Here is an 18,338-nt window from a genome sequence, read left to right on the forward strand (position 1 = left end):
CAGGCTCACCATTTCTCTGTGTCCCTCTCTCAATTAACAAACCATTGTGTTATTTAGCAGCTAGTCACATATATTAAAGTTGTATTTTATTTCTAGAACTTCTTACCATGCAAATTTCACACACATAGAAGGCTGAAAATTTAACTGCTTTCCCACAAAGACCACCGACAACTTACTGTTCTTAGCTCTCTCATGAGACAGTAACATTGTCATTAAAATTGTTGAAAGGAGCCAAGCATGGTGGCACACGCCTTTAATCTCAGCACTCTGGAGGCAGAGGAAGGAGGATCACTGTGAGTACAAGCCCAGCCTACTTCTACAGAATGAGTTCCAGGTCAGTCTGGCCTAGAGTGAGATCTTACCTCAAAAATAAAAAAAAAATGCTGCCAGGCAATTTAATGTCAATCACTATCATTTATGAGAGTGTATTACAAACAAATGTGGCCAAAACCAAGGACCAGACCACAGGAGGGAAGCCTGAGCAGTGGCCAGTGCTCAGTACCAGCACCCACATGTGAACAGTGAGGAGGGTTGTCTGCATCACTCTCCTCAAATGAAGTCAAGTGTGCAAAACATGAACCAACAGCCTGAAGTGGGCAGGGCCCAGTGTTGCATGCCACTTGTCCATGTTCCTCCTTGCAGTGACACTTCACTTCGCCACTCTGGAAGAATTGATTTTCTTGATATCACCTGGGCTCAGAATCAGTGTCCCATTCTTGAATTTCCCAACCTGTCCAATCCGTCCACTCGACAAAATACTGGGAGCCGACTTCTTGGACCTCCTGTGTTTAAGGTGGGAAAGATGTGTGCAGTCAGACACAGGAAGTGGCCCTACAGCCCACCCTGAGACTCCTCCCCACACAGGAGACTGGACAAGGTTCCAGACTCAGTTCTGAGCAGTTTACTAACCCTACCTTTCCCAAGCAAGAGGGCGGGTGCCACACACCCACGATACCAGCTTGGAACCAAACATGAGACTCAGTGTCAGCCAACTGCTGTTGTCACTCACCTGTCTTCCTGCCCTTTCCTCTTCTTTCTCTTGAAAACCTCTGTGTCCTGAGCCTGATTTCAGAAAATATGTGTCAGTAATGAGATTCAAAAAAGGGCAACATGTGTGTGACAAAAATCCAGAGACACTGTCTATTTTAAAAAATGCTTCAAGTGGACATACTAAACCCAAGTCTCAAAATGTCCCCCTGAAGTCCTTTCAAGAATGTTTAAGGCTACTGGGGCTGACAGTGCACACCTGTGAGCCAGCCCCGGGGGAGTATGAATTCCAAGCAGCCCCGACTTCACAGTAAGACCCCCGCTCACACACAAAGCAGCAAGGGCTGGGGCTGCAGCTCAAGGGAGATCGAGTATGTGTCCAGCCAACGTGAAAGGTTAAGATGACAGTATAAAACAGAAACGCCAGAAGTCGAGCCTTCCACTTGACATGAAAGGAACGTCACACCCACCTCATGGTTCTCATAGGCTTTACACAGGAAATGCATGGAAGAGGTGACGTACGGAAGGATCTAAGCAGTGGCGTTCCGTGAGCAGAGGCTCACTGCCGCAAAGCCAGGCTTCCCGTGGCTAGGCCAGAGGCCCTGGCTGCCTCGATGAAGAGCGGCTGGTACTGAGGGGGACTTATCAGGCAACCTGGGTGTCCCAACTGCTTTGCAAACAGAAGCTTCCTGCAGGGCAGCAGGGAGCACCCATCTTTCGTTTCCAGTTTAAGAGTAAAGTGTAGCCGGGCGTGGTGGCGCATGCCTTTAATCCCAGCACTCGGGAGGCAGAGAAAGGAGGACTGCCGTGAGTTCGAGGCCACCCTGAGACTACATAGTGAATTCCAGGTCAGCCTGGGCTAGAGTGAGACTCTACCTCAAACCCCCCCCCCCAAAAAAAAAGAAAAGAGTAAAGTGTAGACTGCACCACACCCACCGCTCTCCTTGCTTCCTCCTCTGCAGCCTTTTTTGCTTTGATTTGCTCCTGCAAAACCTTGTAATTCACATAACTCTTTTTGGGAGGCTGAAATGAAAGAACAGGACATGTCATCAGTATACATCCCCTGTGACACCCCCCCCCCCCACTTTTCCCTGCTTGGCAATGGCAGGCGGCCCCTCACCTTAGCCCCCAGCATGATGGCCCGCTCCTGTTCCAGGACTCTTTCCTTCCCTTTGCCATAACCTGTGATCCCAAAGCGGTGCACTTCCAAACGAGCCTGCGGACACACAACACTGAGCCCAGGCGTCCCGACAGCCCCACGGCGCAGGCAGAAGCGCGTTCCGGGGCCTCTTGGCACTCCTGCAGTTGCGTCATACCATGTGGCTGCAGGAGTGCCAAGAGGGCTCTGCCACCTCACCTCACCGTGCCCCTGCAGGCCCCTCGCCCTTGTGCCACCTCACAGGCGAAGGTGAAGCAAAGACTCCCTGCGCATGATCCATGGGCTCCGCAGCACGCGAGCTGGCCCTTTCACACGAAAAGCCCCTCGGCCCACACTGCTGCATGTGCAGGCGCCACAGGTTTCAGAAGAGGTCTCGTCACCAGTCCCGCTCTCAGTGGCCGAGTGACTTCCTCTTACCCTCTCTCAGGCATTTAGAAATTACAGCCACAGAAGAATGCACACATTCCTGTCTTTCATTCACCACCACATCACTGGCATTGCAGCTGTAAAACCCTCATGCAGAAAACAAGTTGCAACATTTGAGCGCTTGAGGTTTTCTTAACCATTTGCCTGGTTATTACATACGTAAAACATGCATTTTAGTACTGTGAATAAAGCTGTTGATGGATTGAAAACTTTCATTTGTAATAAACTTAATGTAAACATAAACTTGTAGGATGAACTATAAATAATCTCCAAGTACGTACCTTTTCTAGGTTAAATTCTTGAATATCTACATACTTCTCTAGGACACTGGTTTTATTCTGCAAAGGAAAAAAAAAAACTCATTAAGGGTTCAAATTTCTAATACTCAAGAAAAGCCAGATGCACAAAGTGGCACATGGATCTGGAGTTCATGTGCAGTAGCAAGAGGCCCTGGTGCAACCATTCCTTCTGTTTGCAAATAAACAAATAAAAATAGTTTTTTAAAAAAATTAGGCACAGGTCAGGTGTGGTGGTGCACATCTTTAATCCCAGCACTTGGGAGGCAGATACAGGAAGCTTGCCATGAGTTAAAGGCCACCTTGAGACTACATAGTGAATTCCAGGTTCAGCCTGAGTTAGAGTAAGACCCTACCTCAAAAAAACAAAATAAATAAATAAGTCATGGGCTGAAGGGATGGCTTAGTGGTTAAGGCGCTTACCTGCAAGACCAAAGGAACCAAGTTTGATTCTCCAGGACCCACAGAAGCCAGATGAACAAGGTGGCACATGCACCTGGAGTTTGTTGGCAGCAGCTGGAGGCCCTGACATGCCCATTCTTTCTCTATCTGCTCCCCCCACCCCACCAAATAAACAAAAATAAATTGAAGCCTATTTTTAAAAACATTATCTGGAGACTATCAAACACAGCAGAGAAGCAGGAAAGACCAAGATCTTCCACAAAGGAAGAAAGTGGTGAAAATCCTGCCGAGGCGCCAGCAGCCGTCCACACGCTGGCCCACCTGCCCGGGCACAGAGCTGCGAGTGCAGAGAGCAGGTAGAGGGATTTTCCGCTCACATCAGCCCCTTGCTCTCCAAGTCAGGAGACCTGGAGAGCAGAGACAGCTGAGCAGCTACGGTACAACTCCAAGCACTCCGCACTGCCTCCCAACAGAGACAGGTGAGCAGCTACGGTACAACTCCAAGCACTCCGCACTGCCTCCCAACCCCCAACCATCAGGTCCGCGAACCTTGGGAGAACTCACTCACCCCCGGGCGCCCAGCACCCCAAGATCAAGGTGGGCACTCAGCATTGGTGAGATTGGAATGCATCCCAAAAAGGTAACAAGGCCTATGTACACAAAGCCAGACACGCAGGCCTGCAGTGGAAGTGTGAATCTCCCTTCCCATGTCAGGAAAGGTTCCGTGTTATACTTGAATGATGTATTTTATTCTTGGTCAGTTTTACCCTTCTCAAATAAGCTGTATTTTGGTGTTAACTATTGTTGCCTTTGACATTTCCCGATTCATAGGGGCTTTGTCTTTTTCTTCTGTCATTTTTGGGGCATGGTGGTGTACGCATTTACTCCCAGCACTTGGGAGGCAGAAGCAGGAGGACTGCTGTGAATTTGAGGTCAGACTGGGACTACAGAGTGAGTTCCAGGTAAGCCTGGCCTAAAATGAGATTCTTCCTCAAAAAAATCCAAAACAAACATATACATATTACCCATTAGCCATGTATAGTGTTAAATGCTGATAATTCCAGCATTTAGGAGGCAGAGGCAGGATTATCATATTTGAGGCCAGTCTGGGTTTACATAGTGAGACCATCTCAAAAAACAAACAAGCACATATATGTGTATGTGTGCTTTATCATTTATGTTCATAAGAGTTTGAGGCCAGCCATTATTCACAGTAGCCAAAACATGAATGTACTCACATGTCCACAGCAATGAATAAATGAAAACACTGTGCATTCATATAATGGACTATTACTCATTACTTAAAAAGAAACTCTGGGGGCTAGAGAAATGGCTTAGTGGTTAAGGTGTGTGTCTGCAAAGCCAAGGGATCCAGGTTCAACTACCTAGGATCCACATAAGCCAGATGGACAAGGTGGTGCATGCATCTGGAGTTTGTTTGCAGTGGTTGGAGGCTCTGGTGCACTCATTCTCATCTCTTCCTCTTTCTCTCTCTCTTTCAAATAAATTTAAAAAAAATTACAAAAAATATTAAAGCTGGGTGTGGTGGCGCATACCTTTAATCCCAGAGGTAAGAGGACTGCCAAGAGTCGGAGGCCACCCTGAGCATACACAGTGACTTCCAGGTCAGCCTGGGCTATAGCAAGACTTTGAAAAACTAGAAATAAATAAATAAATGAAATTCTGGGCTGGACTGTAGCTCAGAGGTAGCACGATAACTTAGCAAATATGAGGAAAACCACAAAAAAATAAAGGGTCACTATAAGTGCAATTATCATTAATAATGGTAGTCATTAACATGTGAAATAAACCAGTCACAAAGGGAAAATACAATATGACTCCACTTATATGCAGCATGGGGAGCAGTCAGATTAACAAAGAGCAGAACAGAGCTGAGAGGTTGCGGTGGGAAAGGGAACCCAGGTGGACAGGTACAGTTTGGAGGATGAAGTTGTGGAGGCGGATGGTGGTGACGGGTACACTGGTGAAGGAGGTAATACCACTGGACTGTATGCCCACAGGAGGCAAGATGGTCGGTTTTATGTTACACACACTTTTTTTTTTTTATCATAATAGGAATGGGGGAGACACCTGGGGTCAGCCCACATCTCTAAATATCAACCAACCATGTAAGCACAGTGCTCAGCAAGCAAATGAACAGTTGAGCAAGAGGGGATGTGGAGAAAATGTGTTTTAGAGTCTCAAGGGCTAAGGAATGATGAAGCAAGAAAGAAGAAAGGTGGCGAGAGGAGCTGGGCGTGGTGGCGCACGCCTTTAATCTCAGCACTTAGAAGGCAGAGGTAGGTGGATTGTCGTGAGCTCAAGGCCACCCTGAGATTACAGAGTGAATTCCAAGTCAGCCTGGGCTAAAGTGAGACCCTACCTCAAAAGACCAAAAAAAAAAAAAAAAAAAAGGGTGGTGAGAGAAAGAGCAACACCTGCCTCACAGAAGAGAAAACTCCACGTGGTGAGGGCTTCAGAACAGTGCGACTGGGCGAAGGGCTGAAGTGTGGAAACGTGTGTCTGTAAGTCACTCCTCTGTCTTCTCATCTCTCGGAATAACCGCCACCAAAACTTTCAAAGCGCTAGCTGCCTTGCCATGGTGAGGATCTGCTTTATAATGACTGCTAGTGGAAAGTGTTGTGGAAAATGCCTTCGAACTACGTGACGTAACCACACCCCCGGGGAGTCAAACCCACACAACTCTGGAAGCCTGAGACCTTAAGGAGACTACTGCTTATGACAGTGCACATCAGGCCAGCAAGAACTGTCCCCAATCAATCCCTGGCCCCAAGGCTGTCACCACAGCAGGAAAGGTGCTGGCCCCCAGGGGACAAGGGTGTCAGCTCACCCAGGACCCTGCTCAGCGAGCGCACCCTGCAGTCCAGGACATCCTCTCACAGTGCAGATCCCATGCCACTTGCTCACTTCTCTAAACAGGAACTGTGCCCCAGGATCAGGGAACATGTCTGTGTGATGGCTGACTTGCCAGCCCAAAACATTTCTGCACAACTGGAGTCTTTTAATTTTTTAAATTTATTTGACAGAGAGAGTATGAGAGAAACAGGCAGATATATAGAGAGAATGGGTGCACCAGGGCCTTCAGCAACTGCAGACGAACTCCAGACGTGTGCACCACTTTGTGCATCTGGCTTATGTGGTTCCTGGGAAACTGAACCTGGGTCCTTTGGCTTCGCAGGCAAATGCCTTAACCACTAAGCCATCTCTCCAGCCCCCCCCCCTTAACGTTTTACATCTTTTAATTTTATTTCAGAGAGGGGCAGGGAGAGAAAGAGAGTACAGGCACTCTGGGGCCTACTGTTGCATGCACCACTCTGTGCATCTGGCTTTACATGGGTACTGGTGAATCAGACCCCGGCAGTCAGGCTTTGCAGGCAAGTGCCTTTAACTGCTGAGCCATCTCCTCAGCCCTGTGATATCCAACCTATCTCCAATTAAGAGTATGTGGATATATAGAGAGATTCTCTCTGCAAAGGCAGTTGGGCTGGAGATGGCTCAGCAGTTAAGTGTTCTTCCTGCATAAGCATGAGGGCCCGAGGGTGACCTGAAAACCCATGTACCCACTAGATGTGGCCATGCACATCTGTAACCCCAGTCCTGTGTGCAGTGGACTCTGGAGAATCGCCAGGGCTCTCCAAAAGCCAACTCCAACTCAGTAAGACTCAATTACAAGGAAAAACCAGGCAGGTGAGTGATGGAGGGAGGCACCCAATACCTCCCTCTGGCCACTGTAGGTGAGCCCACAGGCGGCTCCATCAGCACATACATATTACACTATACACACACCTCACACCTCAATACTATGCACACACACACACACACACCCTTCCCCTCAAAAAATAATGAAGACAGTTTTAGAGATGTTAAGAAGGTTTGTCTCAACTAGCTTTCTTTGTTACTTGCCCTGCCTGGCCTCGGAGGGAGTGGGAGGTGATCTGGAGAAGCACCTGGGTGTCAGGTGTTTGGGAAACGACCTGGGGACCTGGGGAAATGGCTTTGGGTCTGGCCAGCGTTCTTGCCACCTGCCTCATCAGAGAGCAAAGAGCTCCGCCTGCCTGGTATTCTCTCTCCTAGGCAGTAGCTAAGCAAGCACACAGCCTGGGAGGCAGAGAGCCTGTGATCAGACTCCAGCCTCCGGCAGGTGCTTGCTTCAGACCCACAATTCTGTAGCTGGATGCCCTAGGGTCAGGCTCCACCTTTTACACTGAATACTGTGACATCGTGACCTTCAAGAAAGTACAGGAAGCAACCTATAGCACACACAGAGTTTCAGCAGTGGCCTGCAGGGTGGGTCAGTGGGGGAGAGCTTGCCTGGCCTGGGCCCTGTCCCCAGTTCCATGCCCAGCACTTCTGCAGCCATGGCTATAAATTCCACGACACTCGGTGAACGGAAGCTTCATTAGGTCAGTCTGCCAATAAAGCTGCGCCTGTTTAAAAACAAGACAAAACAACCCCACCAAGCTGTGCTTTCCAGAGCTCCGGTGTTTGGAACAGCACGTGCACTACGTGGGGTAAAGGTTTCACTGCAGGGCAACTCTGTCACTGCTCCTCTGTGAAATGAGGGGAACCCTGAGGATCCCATGAGAATCACACTGGCAGACCTTCCCGCTGCCTCCTCTGCTTTCTGCCCCCTCTATCTAGATCCAAAAGCAGAATGAGACTCCTGAGGCAGAGGCAGAGGAGACGGGGCAGCTGCGGGTAGAAGGCTGGCACGGGCACAGCAGGAGCTGAGCATCAGCTGTGTGGCTTCAGCCTACAGTTGGCACCCACAACTTACAAGCCTACGCATGTTCATCCTCTCAGGCCACCGGGCTCCTAGAAAAGCGTGGTTTCTTCTCTCTCATGTGTAAATATGCACAGTGTGCTTTTGTTTTTGTGTGGGTACACATGTATATTGCAGGCCAAGTCGACGTAAGGTCTACCTGATTTATTTTGTTTTCGAGGTAGGGTTTCACCCTAGTCCAGGCTGACCTGGAATTCACTATGTAGTCTCAGGGTGGCCTTGAACTCATGGCGATCCTTCTACCTCTGCCTCCCAAGTGCTGGGATTAAAGGCATGCACTACCATGCCCAGCTGACCTTATACATATATATTTTTTACATCAAAGTTTTTTTTTTAACTAACAACTTCCATGATTATAAAAAATACCCCATGGTAATACCCTCTCTCCCCCCACCTACCCCTCTGAAACTCCACTCTCCATCACACCCCCTCCCCATCTCAATCAGTCTCTCTTTTACTTTTGATGTCATAATCTTTTCCTCCTCTTATGATTGACCTTATATTATTTATTTATTTGTAAGCAGAAAGAGATAGAGAGAAGAGAGACAGACAGACAGATAGAATGGGCACGCCAGGGCCTCACTGCAGACAAACTCCAGATGCATGTGCCCCTTGTGCATCTGGCTTACGTGGGTCCTGGGGAACTGAACCTGTGTCCTTTGGCTTCGCAGGCAAATGCCTTAACCTGTAAGCCATCTCTCCAGTCTGACCTTATATTTTTTAAAAACAAGATCTCACTGTGTAGCCCAGGCTAGCCTGGAACTCAAGTCAGGTTGGCCTCAGACTCCCATCAACCCAGAACTCACTGACTGGGCTAAACTAGGAAACCAGCAGGCCCCAGGGATCCCCGTCTCCACCTCCACGACAATGACATTACAGGCGCGCACCATGGCCAGCTCTGACTTTGGGTGGAGGATCAGAGCCCAGGTCCTCATGCTTGCACAGCAAGCACTCCAGCCACTGAGCACCTCCCCAGGGACCAAAGCATGGCTCCGAACCCTCAGCCACCCCACTTCCAACCACAGCACTGCACCAAACCCTCCTCCAGCACCAGCATTAGGCAAGCGTGCAGCAGATCACGTCCCGCGCCTGCCTGGAACTGTCAGGTGGTTTCACGTGCACTTTCTTGTGTGTTCTTGCACAAAATAACAGTATGTAGTCCACACTAGCTTTGAACTCTTGTTTCCAGCCCTTGCTGGCCTGTGACTCACTATATAGCCCAGGCTGGCCTTGAATTCCTGGTGATCCTCCTGTCTAGGTCTCCTGAGTGCTAGGATTATGGGTGCAGGCCACCACTCCTGACTGTTCCCAAGTACTTGGAGTCAGAAGGTCGCACAGCTCCCTGCAAGGCCTAACTGGAGCTGGCTTCCTCAGCTCTCCTGTGTCAGCTGTGTCCACAGGCCTCTGTCCTACTCCTGGCCTCCCAGTTCCTTGAACTAACTGGTTAGCCGTCCCACAGCCGAGGCTGGCAAGGCTGTGGGCCGCGCTCCCTGCACTGCCTGGAGCATGCTTTGCCTGTTCCTCTCAGCACCCTGTTTGTTTCCACCAGTGTTTGCAACTCCTGACTTCTTTGGGTTTGTCCCCACGGGAGATGGTAACTCCACAAAGATAAAGGTCCACACATGTCACTGCTGCATCTCAAGGGATAAACAGCAGACAGCAAAGGTCCGTGGGATAAACGGACACGAATGGTGACCAGTCACCTAGCAGTGCTATGAAACAACTTCTGTAGTCACTCTGTTAAAAGTTAAAAAACAACACCAAGATGTTCATTTGTAGGGTAGACACTTGAACAAGTAAGATGCTTTGTAAATTGTGGCCACGTTTCCAGATATGCCCATGAAAAGCTGTCACAAGGCACAACCCAAGTCTCATCACAGAATGTATGGCTCAAGTCTAAGTTTTTAGTCCAGGGAAAGACAGTCATTTTTTGGGCTTAGCAGAGCCAGACAGCTGGACCAGTGTCCAAATTCTCTACTTCCTCTTCCTTCCTGAAGTTCAGTAATGGCCAGCTGATGCCCCCACTGTGCAATGGAGTTCACCATTTAGCTTAAGGGCTTTCAGAGAACAAGACCCAACTACCCCTTTGCCGCCACATAAGCTCTTAGTGCAGCACTGCGCACCCTAAGCCCCACCCACGCCGCACCTCACTCGCTGCAAGGCTGGCGCTCAGTCAGATGCCCATCCATCTCTTTACCATACACAAACATTTTCAAAGGACAATTCTCTCACAAAGAAGAATGGGCAGAGCATCAAGGAGTTCAAAACGTAGAAGAAACAGGCTCCTGGGAAAACCCAGCAATGAAAAGAGCTCTTGTGGCCCGAGGAGACAGCTGGACAGCTTGTCGCAGGCACTTCTGCTGCTCTGGTGGGAACCGGATTCCTTCGATGCCAACCTTTTCGCCCTGCTGTTCATAAGAACACTTTCCACTCTAGAAACGGGAGCCCGAGATGCCTGCGGCAGTGAGGGAAGGTGCTGATGTGACTTATGTCAGTTTTACTCTTCAAATCCCAAAGCAATCTTGTCTCAGCGTCTCTATAGCATGGCATAACCAGAGAAGACATCTGTAGGGTCCTCCTCTGGGATAAAAGGAATGGTCAGCTTGTGGCTCTAGTGAACCTAAAACCTTCCTTTCTTTGAGGAAGAGATGTTAGTGAGGTGGCATGAAAGGGTACCTACACTCTAAAACACTGATAAGTTTAGTGGTTTGCTGTGCTGGGTAATGGAACCTAGGGCCTCCTATATGCGAGGCAAGGGCTGTCACTGAACTGCACACCCTGCCCAGCAAATGCTTTTCAAATCAACGAGCATTCATGTGTTCATACACCCACAGAGAACAATGCACACTCAACTACCTTTCTAGTGAACAGGAGCTCTCTAGAAAGATAGGACCATGGCCTAATCTCAGAAGACTGTGTCCACTTACTTGTGAAAAGGAACTTAAGAGTGCCAAGTAGGATCTTTAGAGGTGACAATCACCCTGGACTTAGAGGGAGCCTTAAACTCAATGCCAAGTGCCCCTTTAAGAGACAGCAGCGGGGACTGGGAGGTTCAGATCCATGAAGATGAAAGCGAGGCCGACACCGCAGCGCTGCAGCCATGAGGGCATGCTTGGAGCCAGCCTGGCCAAAGAGGCCAGGAAGGCCTCACCTCAGAGCCCTCATGGGAGTGTGGACCTGTCCACACCTTGTTGAACATGTGGCCTCTAGCATGGCAAGACAATTAATTTCTATTGCTTTAAGACACCAAATTTGCCAGGTGTGGTTGCACATGCCTTTAATCCCAGCACTGGGGAGGAACAGGTAGGAGGATCACCATGAATTCAAGGCCACCCTGAGACTACATAGTGAGTTCCAGGTCAGCCTGGGCTACAGCAAGATCCTACCTTGAAAAAAACCCAAACTGGGCTGGAGAGATGGCTTAGCGGTTAAGCGCTTGCCTGTGAAGCCTAAGGACCCCAGTTTGAGGCTTGGTTCCCCAGGACCCACATTAGCCAGATGCACAAGGGGGTGCACACGTCTGGAGTTCATTTGAGTGGCTGGAAGCCCTGGCGCGCCCATTCTCTCTCTCTCCCTCTATCTGTCTTTCTCTCTGTGTCTGTCACTCTCAAATAAATAAATAAAAAATGAATAAAAAATATTAAAAAGAAAAACTCAAACTAAAAACAAAGACACCAATTTTGTGGCAGTTTGATGTAGCAGTCTTAGAAACAAACACAACTATCACTTCATGACAGACAACAGTTTATGGGACATGAGGAATGCTAAAGAAATCTGGGAGGTAGAGGTAGGATGACTGCTGTGAGTTCAAGACCAGCCTGGGAATACAGAATGAATGCCAGCTCAGCCTGGACTACAGTGAGACCTACCTCGGGGAGAGCGGGGGGCTTTTAGGATTTTAGCAATGAACGTGAAAAAGCTGTTAGGATAGTTTTGTAAAAAGCTGGGAAACAAACAGTTTGCCAAAGTAGCTGTACCTCCTTAAAGCACTGAATTTTGGGTCAGATGAGAGCTGTCTGAAAGAATGCTGCAGAGGAAAATCAACTTGCTTTCCACTAGAATGCAGGCTCCTTAGGCAGGACGGCTGGCGCTTTGTTCAGTTATATTCCAGACCGGCGGCTGGCACAGAGCAGCGTGGCAGCGTTGTTGAGCAACTAGGTTTTTCTCTGAGCACTAAGACACACAAGGCTTAAGAGTGGGAAAAGGTCAGCTGAGTGGGCCTGGGCTTATCAAACCCTGAAACTCCCTACACAGTCCTGGTTGGCTGGCTACTGAGAGCCCTGTGAAGCCAGAACGTTCTGCTGACTAGATGTTTATGCCCACTGCAGACACTGAGCACTGCTGCCCCAAAGTGTGCCCAGGTTCCCTCAACAGCGATCTTTACGGTCAATGCCAACTTTGCCCTGGAGGCTAGCTTGGTAAGCACAGCCAATCAGCCTGCCTGTATTATGGGTAAGAATCATGAGCTGATCCTTTGGCAAATCCTCTGGCCTGAAGGTCGCCTTGGGGACTCCTGATTCACCACCTGATGCTCTGGTCACCACACACACAGAACCCAGCTGCCTCATTACCTTGGTGCCCTCCTCTGGGTCTGTCTTCGGTTTTCTTTTTTTACTTCTGCTGTGGAACTCCACCACTTCCACTCGTTTGCTGTGGGTCTCTGGGGGCGTGGGCGAGCGCAGGGCAGCAGCAGGGACTTCCGGCCCTGCAGGAGGCGCTGGGAGAGCGCCGGGGGGAGCAGAGCGCAGCTCTTCCTTGAGCTCCTTGAAGAAGCTGGAAGCACTCTTCCTCTGGCCTCTCCCCAGAGGCCCAGGTGGAGGCTGCGGCTCTGCGGCTGTGGCTGGGACGGCCTCCACGTCTCCCTTCTTGTTTCCTTTCTTCTTCCTGGTTCTCTTCTGCTCATCTTCTGTCTCTCCTGTTTGTTCCAACACAAAAAAGAGTATTTTGGCTGTAGCTAATGAACTTGTCCCAGCTACAGGCACCTTATTTGTGTGTGCATGTGTGTGTTTCTTTTCTTTCTTTCTTTTTTTTTTTTTTTTTTTTGTTTTTTTTCGAGGTAGGTCACTATAGTCCATGCTGACCTGAAATTCACTATGTAGTCTCAGGATGGCCTTGAAGTCATGGCGATCCTCATACCTCTGCCTCCTAAGTGCTGGGATTAAAGGAGTACACCACTATGTCTGGCTCTATTTGTTTATTTCAAGTACGGTGTGTTTGCACAATTTACAGAATCCAAAATGCTATCTTTCTCACCTTTCTCATGGCAATTTCTCTAGCCTTTTTATTTCTTTTCTTAACACATACCTCAAGCTGTCTTCAAACTTGCTATGTAGCTGAGATGACCTTTAACTCCCAATTTCTCCTGCCTTCTCTTCCTGAGTGCCAAGTACTGACTGGGTCATCGCCCTTGTTTCTTACTCTGTGACATCAAGGCAATAGTTCCCAGAACTGGGCTGGAGGGATGGCTTAGCAGTTAAGGCATTTGCCTGAAAAGCCAATGGACCCAGGTTCGATTACCCAGGACCCACATTAGCCAGATGCACAAGGGGGGACACACATCTGGAGTTTGTCTGAAGTGGCTGGAGGCCCTGGCGCACCCATTCCCTCTCTCCCTCTTTCTCTGTCAAATAAATAAATAAATAAATAAATAAATATCTTTTTTAAAAAAATTTTTTAAATTTTTTTGTTTTTCGAGGTAGGGTCTCACCCTGGCTCAGGCTGACCTGGAATTCACTATGGAGTCTCAGGGTGGCCTCCAACTCTCGGCGATCCTCCTACCTCTGCCACCCAAGTGCTGGGATTAAAGGCGTGCGCCACCATGCCCGGCTCTCTCTCTCTCTTTTTAAGATATATTTTTAAGCCAGGCATGGGCCGGCTCTCTCTCTCTCTTTGTAAGATATATTTTTAAGCCAGGCATGGGCCGGCTCTCTCTCTCTCTTTGTAAGATATATTTTTAAGCCAGGCATGGGCCGGCTCTCTCTCTCTCTTTGTAAGATATATTTTTAAGCCAGGCATGGGCCGGGCATGGTGGTGCATGCCTTTAATCCCAGCACTTGGGTGGCAGAGGTAGGAGGATCGCCGAGAGTTGGAGGCCACCCTGAGACTCCATAGTGAATTCCAGGTCAGCCTGAGCCAGGGTGAGACCCTACCTCGAAAAACAACAACAAAAAAAAAAAAAAAAAAAAAGAGAGAGAGAGATAGAGGGAGAGAGAGTGTGTGTTAAGGGCATACCAGGGCCTCGTCACTGCAAATGAACTCCAGACACAAGCACTATTTTGTGCATCTGGCTTTATAGGGTACTGAAAAATTGAACCCAGGCTACCAGGCTTTTGAAGGTAAGCACTTTCCCCATTTCCCCAGCCCACCAGCATTTATTTTTAACATGCTCTAGGGTTATAGATATGTGTCAAGGTCTTTTGTTTTCTTTTAGTTATGAAGTAAAAAGAACCTGGGATGATGGTTTAATTTGAATGCCTTTCTTTTCTTTTTTCTTTTTTAACGAGAGAGAGAGGGAATTTGGTGTGCCAGAGCCTCCAGCCATTGCAATCGAACTCCAGACGTGTGTACCACCTTGTGTGTATGCATCACCTTGTGTTTGGCTTGTGTGGGATCTGGGGGGTTAAACATTGGTCCTTAGGCTTTGCAGGCAAGTGCCTTAACAGGTAAGCCATCTCTCCAGCCCTATTTTCTTCTTTTTTAATGTTTATTTATGTATTTGAGAAAGAAGAGGGAGGGAGAGAGAGAGAATGGCCATGTTAGGACCTCCTGCCATACTGCAAATGAACTCCAGATATGGGCACCATTTTGTGCATCCGGCTTTATGTGGGTACCAGAGAACTGAATCCTGGCCGTCAAGCTTTACAAGCAAGTACCTTCAACCACTGAGCTATCTCTACAGCCCCTGGGTGCCTTTATTTTTCTCCCTACCTGCTAGTTGTTTCATTTGCTCCAACTCTGAGCAGTGACTTGAAAGTCTGAGCCAAATTTCCAGGTCTCATTACTCACCTACAGCAGATGCATACGAGCTTTCTAACTGCCAAGCAATGCAACAAATATGTATTAAGAACCAACTAAACGCTAGATGTGGCTGTGCACGCCTTTAATCCCAGCACTCGGGAGGCAGAGGTAGGAGAATTAGCATGAGTTGTAGGCCACCCTGAGACTCCATAATGGATTCCAGGTCAGCTTGGACTACAGTGAGACTCTACCTCAAACAAAACAAAAAAGAACCAACTAAATTTTGGTCTGAGGGATATAAAATGAGTAGGCACAGTCCAGGCCATCTTAGCATAATGATTTCCAGCCTGTGTAGGCATAAACTGTATTTAGGGCTTTGCAAAACAGACTTAAAACTTCTGAAGGCCAGAGACTACACCTGTCTGCCTCTCTGTTCTCCATTATGCCCAAGAGCTGGGAGAGCCTGCGCGAAATATTCACACAGTGCACAATCTCAATAAATCTGATACTAGGCTTCATGCAGGCTCTGCAGGCTAAGCTTCCTTAACCTCTGGTGCTTATTTCCCCATTGTAGCAATGGGATTAGCAATAGTTATCTATGCTGTGAAAGTTCAGCAGGGGTGGGGGAGTGGGGGTGGGGGAGGAGAAGGGCTGACACAAAAGCATTCAGGCCTGGGGAGTTCTCTAAAACGACAACTAAGCTATTGCTTTTAGTGTGTAGATGACCTTACAATTCTTAGCAATGGGTCCAAAACAGAAACAATGTCACTGCACATGTTTGGTCCCAGAAGTCACCCATGTAAGCTCTCCCATGTGAGAAAGCTGACGTGCCAGGTGGTTGCTGATCTTCAATAACAAGGTTTTTCATCTTCCTTTTCCCCAGTAAGAAAAGGAAGGAGAGCAAAATGTCATCCAACTTGGGGAGTAGGGGTGCACCCTTCGCCCCAGAGTCTACTACAAGTCTCTTATCAAGTAAGCAGTTTGGTACAAATAACACCTGCTGAAGACCTGTCTTCCTTCCCAGCTATAAACCTACAATGCTAAGAATCTCACCAGAAAAAGCCCCTCATTGCAGTAAAAGTCATGTCCTAGACCCCCTACACAACTCTAGTGGCTCCAGGTCTTACTTTATCAAATTAGAACCCATCTAAGACACCTCTGCTCTGAAGTCACTCTATGATCTCACTTATCAAAGACAGAAAACGAAAAAAAAAGGGGGTGTTTCTTAGCAACTTTTTGAGATGTAACTTGAAAATCACCCAAATGGAATATATGTCCATTTAGTAGTGCCTTTCCCCAAGAAGCCCATACATACACTGGGTGTGTCTCTCTCTCAGAGGGCCTTTCTTTTAGCCCTTGCACTAACTAAACCTATTTATTACGCCCCAAAACTCCGCTTCATATATATGGTTGGAAAACAGATAAGGTATTTATTCAGTGTGGTTACTGGAAATAGGAATGGAGGCTCAGTAGCCCTCACCCCCCTCAAGTCCATCTTGGGAACACTGACATGAGGTTTAGGTTTAAATAGAGGGCAAAGGCTGGAGCGATGGCTTAGCGTTTAAGGCTCTTGCCTGCAAAGCCTAAGGACACAGGTTGGATTCCCCAGTACCCATGTAAGCCAGATGCACAAGGTGGTACATGGATCTGGAATGTTTGCAGTGGCCCGAGGTCCTGACATGCCCATTCTCTGGCTGTCTGCTCCCCCACCCCCGACTCTCTGTCAAATAAATAAATAAATATTAAAAATGTGAAATAGAGGGCAAGAAGTCGGCATAAGTAAGTAGTCCTGGCCAAGGTTCAGTCTCAACCATCACTGACCCATCAATCTCTTGGCTCCAGTCTCTCCTGTAAGTTGTCATAATTATATAAAAATCTCTTCGTGGGAGACTAGCTACTCTCTGGCTGGTACCAGGCTTCAGCCTTTTTCATTCTTTCCAATCACGTCATTCCTGAAATTTCAATAGGGCCCATTGTTTCAACAGTCTGATAGTCAAAAGAGGGTCACATTTTTTTTTTTCTTTCTTAGAATACCTTCACTCAAGAGCATGGGTGACTTAAAGGCAGTTGCATCACCTCAAAATCCCAACCCATTCTGGATGACCATCTATCTCATGGGGTTACACCTAGATCACTAAAATAGTTTTTTGATTTTTCAAGGTAGGGTCTGAGAAGGTTGTAGCCCAGGCTGACCTGTGGCCTAGAATTCACAGCGATCCTTACTTATACCTCCAGTGCTGTGGTTAAAGGTGTCTGCCAGCATGCCTGGCTTTAAAAATCCATTTTTTTCTCTATTTTAATTCTTAGAGAGAGAGGCAGACAGGACAGAATTGGCGCTCCAGGGCCTCAGCCACTGCAACTGAACGCCAGACACTTGCGCCACCTAGTGGCCAAGTGAGACCTTGCATCTGCCTCACTTTTGTGGGAGTGACTTATGCGGGATCTGGAGAGTGGAGCGCGGGTCCTTATGGTTCCCAGGCAAGGGCCTTAACTGCTCAGCCACCTCTCCAACCCCTAAATAAATTTAAAGAATATGTTGTAGGGAGAGAATAAAGAGGCTCTCTGTACTCCTGCAAACAGCCCCAGACGCAGGCACCATTTCGTGCATCTAGCTTTACGTGGGTGCTGGGGAATCGAACCCCGGCCGTCAGGCTCCGCAAGCAAGCGCCTCCTCCCGCCGAGCCCGGCCCCAGGTCCCCACGCTACTGAGGGGTGGCGGGGGCCACGCGTCCGCCCCCGGGGGCCCTCGGCCCCGACACCGTAGCCCGTGCCGGGCGCGCGCTCACCCAGGTCGTAGAGGCTCCGCAGCACCGCGTCCAGCCGCGACTCGGACCCGGCGGGCTCCGCCCCGCGGGCCTGGGGATCGGGGGCCATGGACTCCGAGCCCACCTCCGCCCCGGCCGGACCCCAGCTGCCGCGCGCCGCTCGCGCTTCCACTTCCGCTTCCGGCGTGGCGCGCGGCGAAGATGGCGGAGCGCGGGGTCCCGCGCGGCGGCCGCCGAGGGTGCCGCCGCCCGGGGCGAGTCGGGGCCGGCCCGCGCCAGGGGCCCGCCCCCCGCGGCTGCCGCCGGGCCGCGTAGCAGACGAGCGCAGGCCCCGCCCGGGACGGCCGCGCGCCATGGACTCTCCGAGCGCGCCCGCCGCCCGCCGCCCGGCCGCCGGCCCCGGCCCCGGCGCGCTCTGCGCGGTAGGCCCCCGGGGACGCCGAGGCCCGGGCGGGGCGGCCGGGAGGGCGGGCCTGGCTTCCCCTGCTTGCCCGCGGGCGCGGGGACGACGTGCGCCGGGCCGGGGGGTGGAGGTGTGAGCT

General features: G+C 49.5%; 1 protein-coding gene across 1 annotated transcript; it reads right to left on the reverse strand.

Moving 5' to 3' along the window:
* Positions 1–394: 394 nt before the first annotated feature.
* On the reverse strand, positions 395–17,941 carry C5H1orf131 (chromosome 5 C1orf131 homolog). The gene is made up of 7 exons (XM_045150586.1): positions 17,818–17,941; positions 12,646–12,989; positions 2,854–2,910; positions 2,108–2,203; positions 1,924–2,010; positions 1,010–1,062; positions 395–782 (listed from the first exon to the last, which is right to left on the reverse strand). The coding sequence occupies exons 1-7, from the start codon at positions 17,903–17,905 to the stop codon at positions 650–652; spliced, it is 858 nt and encodes a 285-aa protein (XP_045006521.1). The 5' UTR covers positions 17,906–17,941; the 3' UTR covers positions 395–649.
* Between the last annotated feature and the right edge of the window lie 397 nt (positions 17,942–18,338).

This window comes from Jaculus jaculus, chromosome 5 (assembly GCF_020740685.1).
Source record: "Jaculus jaculus isolate mJacJac1 chromosome 5, mJacJac1.mat.Y.cur, whole genome shotgun sequence".
In the NCBI taxonomy this organism is placed as follows: Eukaryota; Metazoa; Chordata; class Mammalia; order Rodentia; family Dipodidae; genus Jaculus; species Jaculus jaculus.

Excerpts from the sequence above, each read along its gene's own strand:
- C5H1orf131 (XM_045150586.1), bottom strand. The coding sequence starts at position 17,905 with ATGGCCCCCGATCCCCAGGCCCGCGGGGCGGAGCCCGCCGGGTCCGAG. Across the intron at positions 1,063-1,923 it reads AGGAGGAAGCAAGGAGAGCG|GCTCAGGACACAGAGGTTTT; the intron begins GTGGGTGTGGTG and ends TTCTGAAATCAG. Across the intron at positions 783-1,009 it reads AGGAAAGGGCAGGAAGACAG|GAGGTCCAAGAAGTCGGCTC; the intron begins GTGAGTGACAAC and ends CCTTAAACACAG.